The sequence below is a fragment of the Mustela nivalis genome (genome assembly GCF_964662115.1).
Source record: "Mustela nivalis genome assembly, chromosome: 8".
Classification (NCBI taxonomy): domain Eukaryota; kingdom Metazoa; phylum Chordata; class Mammalia; order Carnivora; family Mustelidae; genus Mustela; species Mustela nivalis.
Window position 1 is genome coordinate 115,084,461 of NC_139027.1, and position 18,573 is coordinate 115,103,033.

At 38.4% G+C, this 18,573-nt stretch overlaps 1 protein-coding gene across 1 annotated transcript in view; it reads left to right on the forward strand.

Annotated features, from left to right (window-relative positions):
* The window catches only part of RNF24 (ring finger protein 24), a 99,481-nt gene that overhangs the window by 51,385 nt on the left and 29,523 nt on the right, over positions 1–18,573 (forward strand). Inside the window, exon 2 of the mRNA XM_082744510.1 lies at positions 12,189–12,338. Within this exon, the coding sequence (XP_082600636.1) occupies positions 12,196–12,338 (143 nt within the window). The 5' untranslated portion in view covers positions 12,189–12,195. The remainder of the gene's footprint in view (positions 1–12,188; positions 12,339–18,573) is intronic.

Sequence of the window (18,573 nt, forward strand, 5' to 3'; positions counted from 1 at the left end):
CCATTTCATCCAGATTGCCCAATTTGTTGGCATATAATTGCTAATAATATTGTTATGATTATTGGGACACCTGGGTGGCTCAGTTGGTTGGATGACTGCCTTCGGCTCAGGTCATGATCCTGGAGTCCCGGGATCGAGTCCCACATCGGGCTCCCAGCTCCACGGGGAGTCTGCTTCTCTCTCTGACCTTCTCCTCGCTCATGCTCTCTCTCACTGTCTCTCTCTCAAATAAATAAAAATAAAAAATCTTAAAAAAAAATTATAAAAAAGAAAAAAAATATTGTTATGATTATTTGTATTTCTGTGGTGTTGGTTGTGATCTCTCCTCTTTCATTCATGATTTTATTTACTTGGGACCTTTTTTTTTCTGTAAGTCTGGCTGGGGGGTTATCAGTTTTATTAATTCTTTCAGAGAGCCAGCTCCTAGTATCACTGATCTGTTCTACTGGCTTTTTTTGTTTGTTTGTTCCTATGTTGTTTATTTCTGCTCTAATCTCTATTATTTCCCTTCTTCTGCTGGCTGTAGGCTTTATTTGCTGTTCCTTACCTAGCTCCAGTCCATGTAAGGTTACGTTGTGTATTTGAGAATTTTCTTGCTTCATGATGAAGGCCTGTATTGGTATCTTTTACTCTTATAATTGCCTCTTCTGCATCCCAAAGATCTTGAACTGTCGTGTCTTCATTTTCATTTGCTTCCATTTATTTTTTTATTTTTTCTTTAATTCCTGGTTAACCCATTCATTCTTTAGTAGGATGTTCTTTAACCTCTTTGTGTTTATGGTCTTTCTAAATTTTTTCTTGTGGATGACTTCAAGTTTCATTAGTGTTGTGGTCTGAAAATATGCTTGGTATATTCTCAATCTTTCTGTTCTTGTTGCAGGCTGATTTATGACCCAGTATGTGATCTGTTCTGGAGAATGTTCCATGTTCACTCAAAGAGACTGTGCATTCTGCTGCTTTAGGATGAAATGTTCTGAATATATCTGTTAAATCTATCTGATCTAGTGTGTCATTCAAAGCCATTATTTCTTAGTGATTTTCTGCTTAGATGATCTGTCCATTGCTGTAAGTGGAATGTTAAAAGACCCCTACTATTACTGTATTATTATCAATGAGTTTATGTTTGTTTTTAATTGATATAAATATTTATGCCCCCAATATGGGAGCAGCTAAATATATATAATTGTTAGATTTTCTTGTTGGATAGACCCCTTGATTATAGTACCCTTCTTCATTTTTTGTTATAGTTACTGTTTTACAGTCTAGTTTGCCTGATATATAAGTATGGTATTCTGGCTTTCTTTTGTCATTCATTAGCATGATAGATGGTTCTCCACCCCCTCACTTCCAATGTGCAGATGTCTTTGGGTCTAAAATGAGTCCCTTGTGAGCAGCATATTGATGGGTCTTGTGTTCTTTTCCATTCTGTTACACTGTGTCTTTTGACTGGAGCACTGACTCCATTTACATGCAGAGCGATAATTGAAAGATAAGATTTTAGGGCCATAGTGTTACCTGTAAAGTTGGTGTTTCTGGTGATGTTCTCTGTTCCTTTGTAGTCTTTGTTGCTTTTGGTCTTTTTTCCCCCAAAGATTTCCCCATTAATACTTCTTGCAGGACTGGTTTAGTGGTGACAAACTCCTTTAGTTTTTGCTTGTCCTGGAAACTCTTTATCTCTCCTCCTATTCTGAATGACAGCCTTGCCAAATAAAGTATTCTTGACTGCATATTTTTCCCATTTAGCATTTAGCACATTGAATATATCATGTCACCCCTTTCTGTCCTGTCAAGTTTCTGTGGACATGTCTGCTGCCAACCTTATGTGTCTACCCTTGTAGGTTAAGGATATTTGTCTCTAGCTGCTATCAGAATTCTCTTTAACTTTGTATTTTGCAAGTTTCACTATGATATGTCTTGGAGTTGACCTGTTTTTGTTGATTTCAAGAGTTCTCTGTGCCTCTTGGACTTGAATGCCTGTGTCCTTCCCTAGATTAGGGAGGTTCTCAGCTAATATTTGTTCAAATAAACCTGCCCCCTTTCCTGCTCTCTTTTTTGGGACTCCTGTAATACAGGTATTATTATGCTTTGCAGAATTGCTGAGTTCACAGAGTCTACATTTGTGATCTCATAATTTTCTTTTTCTCTTTTCAGCTTCGTTATTTTCTATATAATTTTATCTTCTATATCACCTATTCAGTCCTCTCCTTCTTTCATCCTTGTTGTGATTACATTCAGTCGGTTTTGCATCTCAGTTATAGCATTTTTCATTTTGCCCTGAATACTTTTTAGGTCTTTTATTTCAGCAGTCTCCTTGCTTGCTGGGGGCAGGGTGGTGGGGTAGGTGTATTTGGACCTTTAACTAGATGTACTTTGATTTGTTTATTAATATAAGCCTGAAAAAGGAAAAAAGCCCTAATCCAAGCATAGGAAAAGGAGCAAAACAGCAAACAAACAATAAAGTATAAGCTTGATTCCAAAGAATAATAAAGAAGGAAAAAAGAAAAGAAGAAGAAGAAAAAAAAAAAAAAGCCTGATCCAAAAAAAGGAAATAATCCAACAAATGAACAAAAACCCTATAAGACTGATGCCAAAGAAAAAGAAGGGGTGGGGGGGAACCCAAAGTAAAAATATTTTAAAAAATTTAAAAGGCTTGGTTCTATTTCCACCAGAACTGAGGCTGATGCTTTTGAGCACTCTATGATGGGTAGAACTGCTACATGCAAGGGGCGTGTGTTGTTTCTGAGGGAGAGGTCCTCTGTGCTGGCTCACAATCAGACCCGTCCTTATAAAGATGCCCCTGTGGGCTGTAGGGAGCAGAGTTTGCTGTAAGCAACTCCAGCCTCCACTGGAGGCTCTGTTTCTCTCTAAAGTCTAACTGTGCTGGGCTGTGGGGAGTGGTGGAAGATGACATCATCACCCCTTCCCTCTCCTCCCAGAGAGTGAAGGGGAATTCCCACTCCCCACTATTCAGGAGGCCCTCACAGAAAAGCAAACAGTCTCCTCTCCTGTGTCCCAGGCTTTTGTCAGATCCCTGCCCTTCCTCTTTGTATCTGGCCACCGGCCTACCCAGCACCACAGTTCTGTTTTATCTCTGGCCAGTGTCTGGGATTCAAAACTCCAAATCTGGAGCACCTGGGTGGCTCAGTCATTTAAGTGTCTGACTCTTAATCTTGGTTCAGATCTTGATTTCGGGGTCATGAGTTCAAGCCCCACCTTGGGCTGCAGGCTACATTAAAAAGAAGAAGAGGAAGATGAAAAAGAGGAAGAGGAGGAAGAAGAAAAGACAAGAAAGGGAAGGAGGAGGAAGGAAGGAAAAGAAGGAAAGGAAAGGAGGGAAGGAAAGAAAAGAAAGGAAGGAAGAACGAAAGAAGAAAAAAGAAAACCTCCAAATCTTAAAGGGCCCAGCAAAGCATGGATTCCATCTACCCCCCCCCCCAGGAGGGCTTTGCTGTGTACCAGGCACTGTTGTGTCCCAGAAAAGCACTCGCAAGGCTGCACTTGGTGGCTGGAGTCTGTTGTGACACACAGAGGAAAAACTGCAAGCAGGTTGTCTGCCCTCTGCCTCCGCCTGTTTTATGCTGTTGAACAGTCACTCAGTGGGTCCCAGCAGTCCTTTTGTCCTTGGAGAGGCAAATACCCTCTTCCAAATGTACTCGAAGAAGGGGAGTAATCTCTCCCAGTATGACCCAAGGGATCCCCTCATCACAGTGTATTGTACGAACCCTATGCGTTTCTCTCTTTCCTGCTCTCTCTTTTTCCCTGACTTTTCTCTGCAAAAAGGACTCCCTCCATTTCATGGCACTGCAGCTTTTCAGTCCCCCAGTTCACAGCTCTGAATCTCACATCTGCCATACTCTCTCTCTCCAATTGTGCAGATTGTTTTCTTAATCCTCAGATTGATTTCCTAGTTGTTCAAAATGATTTGATTTTGATCCACCTATGTTTGAGTGACCAGGCAAGCTCATGGTCACCCTATTGTAACTCCATCACCTTAACACCTCCCTTTGGTGTGTTTGACATAATGTGACCAACAACCTCTACTAGTAAATGCTACTAACTGGGGAAGGAGATGAAGCTTGCCTGGTCAGGCCTCTTGCTTGCTATGTGGGCTTCTCCATCCTGGAGTAAATAGATCAATTTAAAAGATAATAGAGGATTACAATGAAAAAGGAAATGGTAGTATACTGGCTGGAAACATATGCAAGCAGCATCACAAAGGTAATGTATCAAGAACAGAAGTCATGAATTTAGAGATCCAAAGAGTACTCCAGAGAAACTGTACCAAGCATTAACAAAGTAAAGCATAAAGTTCAAATAAAGAGGAAATTATACTCAAAAGATCAAAAATTCCAAAGATACAAAAACAGAGAATGAGTTGATGAGAATTCTCAGAATGTATTTGAGAAGAAAATATACTTTTTAAATAGGGAATGAAATAAAACAGCAAAATAAATGAAAAAAAAATTCTGTTTAAGCAGTCCCAGGTGTTGATCATGTTATGTGTTCATTAGTCGTACTCTTTCCCACCAACAGATGTATAGGTCTATAGATGCAAAGGTGGTTTTTTTTTAATGGTTCTATGGAAATAAAAGGTGAAAATAATCAAAGAACAACAGCGGTGAAATAAAGAATTCTACTCATGTCCACTTCCTTTGTATTCCCTCCTGGCTTAAAGAAGGAGTCCACCTGGGCTGGATTCTGAGTAGGACTTCTTTTCTCCTAGCCCCTGGAGACTTTCCCGTATCAGCAGATGCCTCACCATAAAAGGGGCTTCACTGTTTCATTCCTGAGCACCTCAGAGTTCTTATTTTCTCATAGAATTTGATTAGGACAAAACATGATAAATGGATCACATTTTATGTTTCTTCTGCTGAAGACTTAAAAAATAATAGGTGGAAGGAATGTGCTCCACTGAAGACTTAAAAAATGGAAAGGAACACCTGTATAAAGGATGTGATAAAAATTTCTTCCATGAAATCAATTACAACTTAAAGGGATAACCAGGAGTTCTGTATAGAAAGAAATATCAAGGAGTTAATCATAAAATTGATATATTCAAAGACAAAGTTCAGCTTTAAGACACTATAATTGTATGGGGCGCCTGGGTGGCTCAGTTGATTAAAGCCTCTGCCTTCGCCTAGGGTCATGATCCCGGGGTCCTGGGATCGAGACCTGCATTAGGCTCTCTGCTCAGCGGGATGCCTGCTTCCCTTCCTCTCTCTCTCTGCCTACCTGTGATCTCTGTCTGTCAAATAAATAAATAAAATCTTTAAAAAATTTTTTTAAAAAGAGACTATAATTGTAGATAATATAAGTAGAGCAAACTAGGAATATAATGTGAAGTATTTTTTGTAACTGTTTGTTACTAGTCTTTCAGGGGCACTTGGGTAGCTCAGTCTGTTGAGCATCTGACTCTTGGTTTCAGCTCAAGTCGTGATCCCAGGGTTGTGAGGTTAGGCCCCATGTCAGGCTCCACGCTCGACATGGAGTCTGTTCAAGCTTCTCTCACTTCCTTTTCCCCTTCTCCAACTTGTGCTCATTCTCTCCAAAATAAATCTTTTTTTTAAAAAAAAAGAGTCTTTCAAGGACCTACTGAGTGACTAGAAGCTGAATATAAAGGAGTACATACTGTGTGATTCCATTTAACTATGAAATTCTAGAATAAGGAAAATTAATCTGTAATGATAGCAATCAGATCGGTAGTTGGGAGTGGTGGTTAACTGCACAAGAGTACAAGGGAACTTTCTGGGTAAATGGAAATGTTCTGTGTCTTGATTAGGGTTGTGGTAACATGGGTATATTCATTTGTCCAAACTCTTTGACCTGTACACACAATATGGGTGCATTTTTTAAAGTGAATTATGTCTCATTAAAAAAAAGATTTTAAAAGTCTAAAATAATTTTTAAGTTTTTCTTGGACTTCTGTGCTATAAGACAAAAAAGTTTGTGGAGGTTTTTTTAATGGTTTGTGAACCATAAATTGTAAAATACAGCAGTCAAATTATTGGTGTCTCTTTTTCTGAGCATTTTTTAAAATTTAAATTCAATTAGCCTACATATAGTACATCATTAGTTTCATATGTAGTGTTCAGTAATTCATCAGTTGCATATAATACCCAATGCTCATCACAGCACATGCCCTCCTTAATGCCAATAACCCAATAACCCCATCCCCCTACCTACCTCCCCTCCAATAACCCTAGTTTGTTTCCTATAGTTAAGAGTGTCTTGTGGTTCTTTTCCCTCTCTGAAACTTCCCATTCAGTTTCCCTCCCTTCCCCTATGATCCTCTGTGGTGTCTCTCATGTAACACATGAGTGAAACCATATGATAGTTGTCTTTCTCTGATTGGCTTACTTTGCTCAGCAAAATACCCTCCAGTTCTATCCACATTGATGTAGATGGTAAGTATTCATCCTTTCTGATGGCTGAGTTATATTCCATTGTATATATGTATACACCATATCTTCTTTATCCATTCATCTGCTGATGGACATCTCAGCTCTTTCCACAGTTTGGCTATTGTGGACATTTCTGCTATGAACATTGGGGTACTGGTGCTCCTTCAGAATCTTTGAGGTAAATACTTAGTAGTACAATTGCTGGGTCATAGGGTAGCTCTATTTTTAACTTCATGAGGAACCACCATCCCATTTTTTCTGAGCATTTTTAAAGCAAAAATAGAATACTAACTTCTGGGAAGGTGATGTGGTATTATCTAGGGAACAGGAACTGGCCTGGGAAGAATGTGGCTACCAAACACACTTGAAGAAACACTGTTGTTATAACCTGGCTGTGTGGTGCATTGTGTTAAGTTCAGGTCATCTATGCAGCCAAATCTTGTACTCTGTCCCTTTTGTATATTGGTGAGAAATCCCACTGCGTATAAAATACTCAGATCTTCCCGCCTCTTTCTTTTCTTTTTTTAATTTTTTTATTTATTTGACAGACCAAGATCACAAGTAGGCAGAGAGTTAGGCAGAGAGAGAGAGGGAGGAGGAAGCAGGCTCCCTGCTGAGCAAAGAGTGGGATGTGGGGCTCGATCCCAGGACCCTGGGATCATGACCTGAGCCGAAGGCAGAGGCTTAAGCACAGAGCCACCCAGGCACCCCTTCTTTTCTTTTTTAATTTTGAATTTTTTAAAAAAGATTTTATTTGTTCGACAGAGAGGGAGTACATGCACTGGTAGGGGGAGCAGGACAGGGAGAAGCAGGCTCCCTGCTGAAAAGGAAACCCAATGCAGGGTTCAATCCCAGGACCCTGGGGTCATGACCTGAGCCAGAGGCCAATGCTTAACCAAATGAGCCACCCAGGTGCCCCTCTTTTCTCTTTTTAAATAACCTGATTAGATGATTTGAAATTGAGACTGAGACTAGAGATATCAGGAGCAATGAATTTCATAAGGAGGGAAAGGCTTTTATGCAAATGAAATCAGAAATGCCAAGATCCAGCAGTTCTGTTTCTTCTCGTCACTCCCACAAGGAGCAGCTCCTAAATAATTTTTACATTTGTAATACCTAACAAAGTATGCTTATTACTAGGATGATAATAGTGGATTTTTTTTAAAGATTTATTCATTTATTTTAGAGAGCACACAGGTGAGGCAGAGGGGCAGGGGGAGAGGGAGAGAATCTTAAGCAGACTCCCTGCTGCTTGCAGAGCCTTATATGGGACTTGATCTCCCCAACCCTAAGATCATGACCTGAGCCAAAATCAAGAGTCCGCTGCTTCACCAACTGAGTCACCCAGACTCAGATGTGTTTCTCTTTTTTAAAAAATGACCTTATTGTAAAAGATTAACGCTCATGCTGAAAAGATATTATGATGAAAATACTATAAAACTGAAGTGTCACTAGACTAGGATTAACATCTTGAAACAAGACACCATCTATTTAGACTATTGGGCCAAAATTTCAATTGTAGCTAAGCAATTAAATTATCAAAAGAATGGGAGAAAATTCCTAAAATGTATTCTGCATCAGCTATCCTCTACCAACCCCACCCCTCTGGTAATAGGTTGTAAGGCGCTGCTAAGAATGGAAAACTTAGACAAATCTCAGCAGCCAGGTCTCAGGAACACTGAGATAGACATCTGTTCCCTCTTCTAATGACAGTGCTACCTTTCATACTCTACATGTCTATGTACCTGTTCAGAATTCCTCAGGTTTGTTGGTGATGCCACCCAGTGCAAGGACTCCTGCAGAGCAACATTCTCACACCATTGACACACTCCCTGCTGGCCTATATTGATGGCTGCCTTTAGCCAGAGTAAGTTTCCAGTTCCTGCCTCTGGGGACCAGGCCGGCAGGCCACTTGACACAAAGCTTGGCAGCATGTGCAGAGGAGCTCCCTGAGAAAGGAGCTCTTGGTTTGGTGAAATCCTTCCCAGAGATTTTTAAGATTTTATTTATTTATTTGACAGAGATCACAAGTAGGCAGAGAGGCAGGGAGAGAGAGGGGGAGGCAGGCTCCCCACTGAGCAGAGAGCCCGATGCGAGGCTCGATCCCAGGACCCTGAGATCATGATCTGAGCCAAAGGCAGAGGCTTAACCCACTGAGCACCCACGTGCCCCTTATGTTCTTTTACTTAAAGTCACCCCTCCTTGTTATCCCTGCCAAAATGTGCTCTCACACACACAAATGCACTAAAACCTTAGTATTTTGTACTAACTCTTTCAGATACTTCAGTATCTGTGGTCTTATTTTATCCTTCCAGGAATCCCTTGAAGTTGATAGAATAGGCATTTTTCCACTTGAAAGATGAGAAAATGAAGATATAGATGGACCTAATACTGATATCTAGTTAGTAATATCCTGGGAACAACATCCAGAGTTGCTGACTGCAAACCTGTTCCTTTTTCTACAATACACACTTTCTGTTTCCCTGTTTCCTCTCTATTAAACCTTCCAGCATGGGTGTTTAATCTCTTGTTTCCTAAGATGAGAGTTCTTTTACCAAGCCTTGTTTGTCTGGTGAGGGATATTTCTAAGGGACTGAAGGACTGCCATCCAAGTCTTGACTATAACAAGGGTCATCAAGTGAGGCCTCTCAATGATGTGGAAATTAAGAGTTAAGTTTAGTGCAGCTATAATTTTCTTACAACACTCTAATTTATGTGCTAGATATATTCAATAAAATACTCCTTAACTCTTTCCTTCCCTTCCAAGATGATCTGAGTGTAGGAAAAGGAAAATTATGTATCTGAGTAAAAAAGCAACTTGCAAAAAATTGCTAAAAGTTCAAAATTAAATATTACCCATTATTTTTGCATGGACGTTCTCAGAGAAGAGTTTCCTTGGGATGAAGTTGTCCTTTGCAGCTGTTGACTTCCTGGTATAAGTTATTAGAAGCTGGAAATTAGTAAGTAATAAATAAAAGTAATAAGTTGTGGGGCACCTGGGTGGCTTAGTGGGTTGAGTGCCGACTCTTGACTTCAGCTCAGGTCATGGTCTCAGGGTCATGGGACCAAGCCTTGCCTTGAGCTCCATGCTCAGTGGGGAGTCTGCTCCCTCTCCTTCTGCCCCTCCCCACGCCTGTGTGCATATGCACTCTCTCAAAATAAATTTTTTTAAAGTAATAACTCATTAGATATCGCATATAGCCAGTTAGTATCTCAGTAGTATCTATAAGTATATTCTTCTAGGAACCAAAAAAGACATAAAAAATCTGTAAACACTTTTTAAATTTACATTATATAAAAGATAGCAGTGTTTGGTAGATCTTTGTTTTGTTTCGATTTTGGCAGTAGTCACTGTTATAATTCAGTTATCAGTACGTAATCTTGATAATCAGGCCTGGCAGTTGCTCTTTCTTTTGTAATGAATCACAATGAGGAGAAAAGTTCTAGTGAAAAGGTGTGATGAGCCACTTTATCACTAAAACTCATCATCCAATGGAGAGGTCAGCCTCCACTCATGGAATTTGAACTGTGTGGTGATCCATTAAGTATTACCAAATTGACAGAAATAGCCCCTTTTTAAATGTGTGGACAATATTTGCTGTTTTCTGATTATAAAATCAATACAAGAGAAAGACCATAGAGCATATAGGCTATGGGTTCACTGGCTTTGGAGTTGGAGAAGGCTTGGCTGCCATACATACTTGGTCACTCATGACTATGTGATCAAAACTCTCTAAGCTTTGGTGTCCTTATCTATAAAATGGGAGATACTACCTATCTGTAGGTATATATCTATAGAGGTATTATGTGAAGATAAAATAAAGCCAGTAAAATGCTTAGAACAGGGCCTAACCTAATAAAGGAAGTTAAAAAAAGAAGAAAATCAAAATGACTAGTAAACCATAAGCCACTGTTAACATGTTGACATGTTGGCTCTCAGGCTTTTTTCTGCTATACACACATATACACCAGTATGTACACATTTCTTTCAACCTTTTCCAAAATTGGGATTTTTGTTTTGTTTTGTTTATTTTATTTATTTATTTGACAGATTACAAGTAGGCAGAGAGGCAGGCAGAGAGAGGGTGGGGAAGCAGGCTCCTTGCGGCAGAGACCACGGATGTGGGGCTCGATCCTAGGACCCTGAGATCATGACCTGAGCCGAAGGCAGAGGTGAATTGGGATATTTTATATATAATCTATAACCTGCTTAAATTTTTCCCATGTATTTTTTTTTCAAGCTGTGTTTATTTGGGGCACCTGTTGGCTCAGTGGGTTAAAGCCTCTGCCTTTAGCTCAGGTCATGATCCCAGGGTCCTGGGATCGAGTCCTGAGTTGGGCTCTCTGCTCAGCAGGGAGCCTGCTTCCCTGCCTCTCTGCCTACTTGTGATCTGTCTGTCAAATAAATAAATAAATAAATAAAATCTTAAAAGAAAAATATGTGTTTATTTAGGGATACCTGGGTGGCTCAGTTGGTTAAGCATCTGCGTTTAGCTCAGGTCATGATCCCAGGACCCTGGGATCAAGTCCCACATCAGGCTCCTTGCTCAGCAGGGAGCCTGCTTCCCCCTGCTTGTTCTCTCTCTCTCTCTCTCTGACAAATTAATAAATAAATCTTTTTTTTTTTTTTTTAAGATTTATTTGGGAGAGAGTGCATATGTGAGCAGGGCGGGGTGGGGGAGAGAATCTCCAGCAGATTCCCCCCTCATCATCCCCCCGCCCCCGTAGAGCCCAATACAGGGCTCAATCCCATGACACTGGTATTACAACCTGAGCCACAATCAAAAGCCAGGCATTTAACCCATTGAGCCACCTGGGCTCCTCTCCCATATATCTTTATATTGCCCTTGACATTAAAATTTACTAAAACAGATTTTCATGACCTCATAATACTGTAACATGATTAAACATATTTAATCACTGCCTCATTATGAGATTTGTTATTTCCAATATTTTACTATTATTAATGCTGCTATTTTTTTTTAAGATTTTATTTATTTATTTGAGAGAGAGCACAGAGGAAGAGTAAGATGGAGAAGCAGACTTCCAGCTGAGCTGAGAGCCTGAGCAGTTTGAACTTGAACTTGTTCATATGTTTATTAATTCCTGGCATTACTTCAGCAAAATACTTTTTTTTTTTTTTTTTGAGAAGTTGTTTATTTATTTGTCAGAGAGCACAAGAAGGGGGAGTGGCAGGCAGAGGTAGAAGCAGGCTCCTTGCTCAGCAGTGCCAGACTCAATCCCATGACCAGAGCCAAAGGCAAACACTTAACGGACTGAACCACTCAGGTGTCCCAGTGAAAATACCTTTTTTTTTTTTTTTTTTTTTTAAATTTATTTTTTATTTTCAGCATAACAGTATTCATTATTTTTCACCCCACCCAGTGCTCCATGCAATTCGTGCCCTTTATAATACCCACCACCTAGTACCCCAAACTCCCACCCCCCACCCCTTCAAAATCCTCAGATTGTTTTTCAGAGTCCATAGTCTCTCATGGTTCACCTCCCCTTCCAATTTCCCGAAAATACCTTTTAATGAATGAATATAACCTGTAAAAGTTTTTTAGGTAGGATCTCAAGCTTATAGAATAGTGCCAGGTACATAATAAGTACTCAGAAAATATTTTTGGCATGAAAATTAGATGAATGGCAAGAATATTAACTATCATATTTGTTTCAGATGGTGTCAAGTCTTAATATCATTGCCTTGTATACATACAAAGATAATGCTATCTTGATTCTTAGTCTTATACCCTAATTTTTTTCCATTCTTTTCTACCCCTACAGTTCATCCATGAGCTCGGATTTCCCACATTACAACTTCAGGATGCCTAATATTGGATTCCAGAATCTGCCTCTCAACATATATATTGTGGTTTTTGGCACTGCTATATTTGTCTTCATCCTCAGTTTACTCTTCTGTTGCTACTTGATTAGGTAATCAATTTTCATTCTTTGTTACTTCAGACTATGTTAAACAATCAATTGTAAATCAGTTCTTTGCCCTTATGTTAAAAAATTATGTAAGTGTGATAATGAGCAAATTTTCTTCCTTTTTTTTTTAAGTTTGCTTATTTAAGCAATCTCTACACCCAGTGTGGGGCTCAAACTCACAAACCCAAGATCAAGAGCTGCACACTCCTCTAACTGAGCCAGCCAAGCACCCCAATAATTAGCAAAGTTTCTAAAATTAAGGTTGCTTAATATTTTAACCTTCTGCATGTTAGTTACTTATCAGTAAACACCTTTATAAAGTCTTCAATCCTTCCTGCTGATGAAATGTTTTATTCTAGAGAAGAAAATTGTCATTTATTTTTCTAACGTATTAGTACCTGGTCTAGGTACACTTAGTCATTTTCTGTTCCCAAGATTTAATCTACATTCACAGATTTCAGGATATTTTTTCAAGAAGGGTATTACATCATTGTCAGCTAAAGTTATTAGGGATCAGAAAACATTGTCCAAGACAAGATCTGAGCCTTTAAACAGGTTCTTATGATCTCTTAAGATTTCAAGCTCCTTTGGTCAGGTGTTCAGGTGATTGATTATCTACATAAAACACTAAATATTCAGGGCACCTGGGTGTCTCAGTTGGTTGGGTCTGCCTTTGATTTGGGTCATGATCCCAGGGTCCTGGGATCCCATGGGTCCTGCGTTGGGCTCCCTGCTCAGCAGGGAGTCTACCTCTCCCTCTCCTGCCCCTCCCCCTACTGCTCATGCCTCTCCCTCTTTCTCACAAATAAATAAAAACTTTAAAAAAAAAGCCACTAAATACTCCACAAGCTCTACAGCACATATATAGATAAGTGACACCTCACTTGAAAAGGAGTAATGGATTTGGCCAGTAAAGATTCACAGTTCACTTACTTATAATTATTTAATGAAGTATCTTCTTCTTATAAGTTTTTAGATAGGATCTAATTTTCAAAGCCAAAACTCAGACTACAAAAATTCGTAAACTATATTGTTCAAAGAGTGTTATAAGAAAGAGTAGAAAAACTGGGTTTTACTAAACAACTATACTTCTAACAATTTTTAGTATTTGCATAATATGTGATTATGGTCAAGGTAAATACCATCAACAGATATCTTTCAGCAATAATTAATTGTTTCCACCAGTGGTCACTCACTGATGGTAAAATTCAAACACTTTTAGTGTGTGTTTCCAGTATTCTGACAAGTGAATTTATATTCTTCATAAAAAGTGAATCTTTTTTGAAGCTCTCACAAAATATAGTCACCTCTTATCTCATAGATATGCTGGTTAGTTATGATTTTTAGGTCTTTATCAGAGTAATGAACACTTTAGCTCATGTAATTATAGCATTAGGAAAAGAGTTTTTAAAAAATCTATTTCCATAAATGCCTTCTTTCTAACATTTCTTTAATAATAGTTTGATAGGGGCCCCTGAGTGGCTCAGTCCCTTAGGCATCTGCCTTCCACTCAGGTCATGATCCCAGGGTAGTGGGATCAAGTCCCACATCAGGCTCCCTGCTCATCGGGAGTCTGCTTCTCCCTCTGCCCCTCATCCCATTCATATGCTCTCATGTACACTCTCTCGCTCTCTCTCAAATAAATAAAATCTTTAAAAATAATAATAGTTTGATAAATTTTATATAAATATTCAGCTTATTTTTTTTAATTAAGGAATTACCCATAGCAAAAATAGGTCTTTGTAACTTTAAAATAATTATCTCTGGGGAAGATGGCAGAAGACTGCTGATTTTTTGTTGTTGTTCCTTTTCTCAGACCTACTAAATTTTTTGGTAATTCCCCTACAGATAGTGGTTTTTAACTAAGAAATTTGTTAACTTAATATTTGAAACCAAATTATATTTTAAAAGAAGATAAAAATAATAAAACATAACAAAATATCTTTAAAGGCTTATTAAAGAAGGGGTTTTATATATATAAAATATTCTAAAGTATTGTAAACAAGCTCATAGTATAATTTTTATTACTATGTCAAAGAATTAATTAAGCCTTTAACCTTCCTGTTTTAAGAAAAACACTAATATACCAATTGTAATTCTGTGTAAATCTTTTGAGAAATCAGTCGTGAAACACCATTTTACCTCATTGTATTCCTTTTTTTTTTTTTTTTAAGATTTTATTTATTTGACAGACAGAGATCACAAGTAGGCAGAGAGGCAGGCAGAGAGGAAGTGGAAAGAAGGCGCCCCGCTGAGCAGAGAGCCGGATGCGGGGCTCAATCCCGGGACCCTGAGATCATGACCTGAGCCAAAGGCAGAGGCTTTAATCCAATGAGCCACCCAGGCGCCCCATACCTCATTGTATTCCTTCTAATAACCAGGCAAATAGGTAAAGAGAAAGGGAAAAAATGATAGCGTTGTTTTTACATTATTATTACACTTCTTTTTATCCTTTCTGTATGCTTATTACTCAGCTAACAAAGCAAGTGGGGATCTGCGACACTAAAATAAAATTACCTTGTCTAATCAAAGAAGCCAGTCAAGTTTAAACATTTCTAAATTTCATTTCCAAGTCAGTGGTACCATTTTGGAAATTAAATCATGATCTAAGGACCTTTTCCTGATGATCCCAGTTTGTTACTTTTAACCTTTCGTATGTTAAATTTGGATTTAACAAGTCTTGCAGTTAATCTGGAAATTCATGGATTCGGCTCTTTTAAAATGATCCAAGCCCATTTTTGAACATAACTTAAGGTCTCTAAAACCTTTCCAGGAGGCTCTTCTGTTCTCACGCAGAGAGATCCCTCTAGTCACACCAGACTCATCAGAACCTTAGGAGGAACATAAGAGTACAATCACAGTCTTATACAGTACTGTAGTATAGAATATTCTGCCCATGATAGCGTTAGGAATAGATCACTACTGGAACGCAAAAAGAGGACATCTTACTTTGCTAGCAATGATACTGCTTTATAATGAATAATATAATATTCTGTTATAATATAATACTCTGTTATTTATCTCTGCCCAGATAGATATTTGTTTTGCTTACTGTATCCCAAACACTCATAGCAGTGCCTGGCAAAATACTGGCATTTAATAAATGTTTGTTGGGTAAATGAAAGAATGGTGCCCCTAGTAGGAAGTCATTAGATATGCATAAAAGTAAAAAATCAAGAAGCAGCAACATAAGGAAGGTATTTAAAGACATGGAAAGAAACATCAAAATAGTAAGCTAAAAGGGAGAGGGCAGAGGGCTGATTTTTTTTATTACTAACCTTGTAGAACTATATATGACTTTGAAACTTGGGCATATATAATTTTGATAAAGTCAAAAACTGAAATTACAGGGGAGATTGTGAGTTATCTAATAGAAATTATAAGGTATTGAGCCAAGATAATGAATAGATCACTACTGGAACACAAAAAGAGGACATCTTACCTTGCTAGCAATGATAATGATAGTAGAGCCAGAGAGGTTGTTATGGATGGTTGTAAGTAATATTTGTCAGGAGAAAATGAACAGAATTTGGTGACCAGACATTAATGATGGGCAGCTCAGAATTTTTCCTGGACTTCTGGTTGGCAGCCAGGTAGATAGCAGTCTAAAGACAGAAAATGGATAGGCAAGTTTGGGGTGGAAGTATAATAGATTCCGTTTTAGACATGGGAGGACTGTGTTTCCAGTGTAATAGTCAAACTGTTTAGTACACAATTGGATATATAGGTCTAAAGCTTATATATATAGGTCTGGTCTTAAAATAGGAGGTCATGTAATAATAGGTAGAGGCTAAGGCCAGGAGTGTCCCCTAGAGAGAATGTGTATAGTGAAATAAAATAGGTACAGGACCAAATCCTAGGAAAATTTTGATATTTAAGAGGAGCCCATAGAAGACACTTGGAGGGGATAGCAGAAGATAGGCAGAAACTCATGAGACCAGTACCCCATAAGTAGGGTTTCCATGGATTGAGTCAGTTGTGTCAGCTGCTTTCGTGGATGTCCAGTAAAAGAAGAACTGAAACGTTCTCATTACATTTGATAATTAGGTTTGCATCTATAATTTTAGTTAGGAAAGTTTTAGTAGCGTGGATACAGGGGTGATGAAAGGTGAGCTGTAATTGGGCAAAGCCTAACCAGCAGGTGAAAATGGATACAAGAAATATGACCTCCTCTCTGAAGAATCTTGGCTGAGAAAACATTAGGTTGGGGTGGGATGGGGGAGGGGTGTGGTTTGCTGTAGAATCAAGGGACTATTTTGGTGTTTGTTTAAGAGATTTGAGCATATTTGTAAATATATATATATAATATAATATTAAGGAGAATGAGCTAGATGTGGAGGATTTTTAAGAAAGAAGGAACCATGGAGGTAAGAAGAGACTCACATAAAAGTTCAAGTGGCATTTGTTCTAAGCAGGAGATCCTTCTTAAGACAGAGATGAAAGTAACTGTGGAAAATGATACACATGTATAGAGCTTCCTCAACTTGTAATGGGATTTTGTCTCAACAAACCCATGGTAAATTGAGAATATCTTAAGTCAGAAATGCATTTAATACACCTAACCTGCTGCACATCATAGCTTAGCCTAGCCTACCTTTATGGGCTCAAAACACTTAGGTTAGATTACAGTTAGGCAAAATCATCTAACACAAAGCCTATTTTATAACAAAGTATTGAATATCTAGTGTAATTTATTGACTACTGTACTGAAAGGGAAAAACTGAAAGGGTTGTATTGGTACAGAATCGTTGTAAGTGTACAGCTTGTTTACCCTCATGATTGTGTGGCTGACTTGGGAGCTGCAGCTACTACCATTGCCCAGCATCACAAAAGAGTATCAGACAGCATATTGCTAGCCTGGAAAAAGATCAAAATCCAAACCTTACTTTGGATTTTGATCTTTTTCCAGGCTAGCAATATGCTGTCTGATACTCTCTTGTAGGACTTTACAAGATACAAGATACTCTCTTGTAGGACTTTAGCACCATCTTAAAGTTGAAAAGCACAAAGTCAAGCCATGTTTAGTCCGGGACTTGTAAGTATGTGAAACCAGAGAGCTTTCATATCTGATAATCTCTTTCTTTCACTTTAAAGTAGTTGAAAATGATGTGGAAGGGAATGGTAGGATAAAGCTTGAAGAGAGTGGCAAGAATTTGTATTACCACTGTATGGAAGCTTAGCATACTGAGAATGAATAGGTAGAATTAGAAAACAAGTGGAGAGTCTAAACTGAGAATGGAGACCACAGATTTATTGTGGCCATCAGCTATACAGTTTTATAATTTTCTCCAGCACTATGCAGCCTTTTTTTTTTTTTTTAAGATTTTATTGATTTATTTGAGAGAGAAACAGTGAGAGAGAGCATGAAAGAGGAAAAGGTCAGAGGGAGAAGCAGACTCCCGGTAGAGCTGGGAGCCTGATACGGGGCTCTATCCTGGGACTCCAGGATCATGACTTGGGCCAAAGGCAGTTGCTTAACCAACTGAATCACCCAGGTGCCCTACTATTCAGCATTGTTAATCACACCCTCTTAGATACTTCTTTAGGAATCAGTATTTATTCAGCACTTACTGTCTTTCAGCCCCTGTGCTGTGCACTGCAGTTGAACTAGGTAATTTTATTATCTTTATTTTACAGAAGTTAAATAATTATCTTACAGTCACACAGATAAAAATTGGTTAGAGCTGAGACTCAAACCCATTTGTATCTGACCCCAGAACATGTGCTCTTAACCTTAAACAATAATCAGTTGTGTTTATTAGGCTTCATTTCAAAATAACAATTTTAGAATTTCATAATCACTCTTAAAAGACAGATTTGCATTTGAACCTGGAATTTTTTAATGAAGACAGTACCTATTTTGCTTTTCTTTTAAATAGTGGATAACAAACTATATAAGAAAAAGGAAATAAAAGTATTATTCCCCATTCTCACCTCTCTTCACCAAGTAAGTCACAATCTATATTACTAGTATGTTTCCTGGAAGGAATAGCAAAAAGGTAACTGTTAAATGTGTAGCAAATGGAAAATAAAACAGTTTAATGTAAAATATTAGGTAATTAATGGAACTTAGAGTAAAGGAATGATCAGAAAGGTGAAGTTAATTTAAGGAGGAGTTCCTAGAAGCGATGAATTATGAAGCATGGATTAAAGAAAAAGGTGAGCACAAATTGGTTTATGCTGTGGTTGGATATAATGATGCTTTGGAAAAATATGTAGATCCAACTAAAAGAGTCAA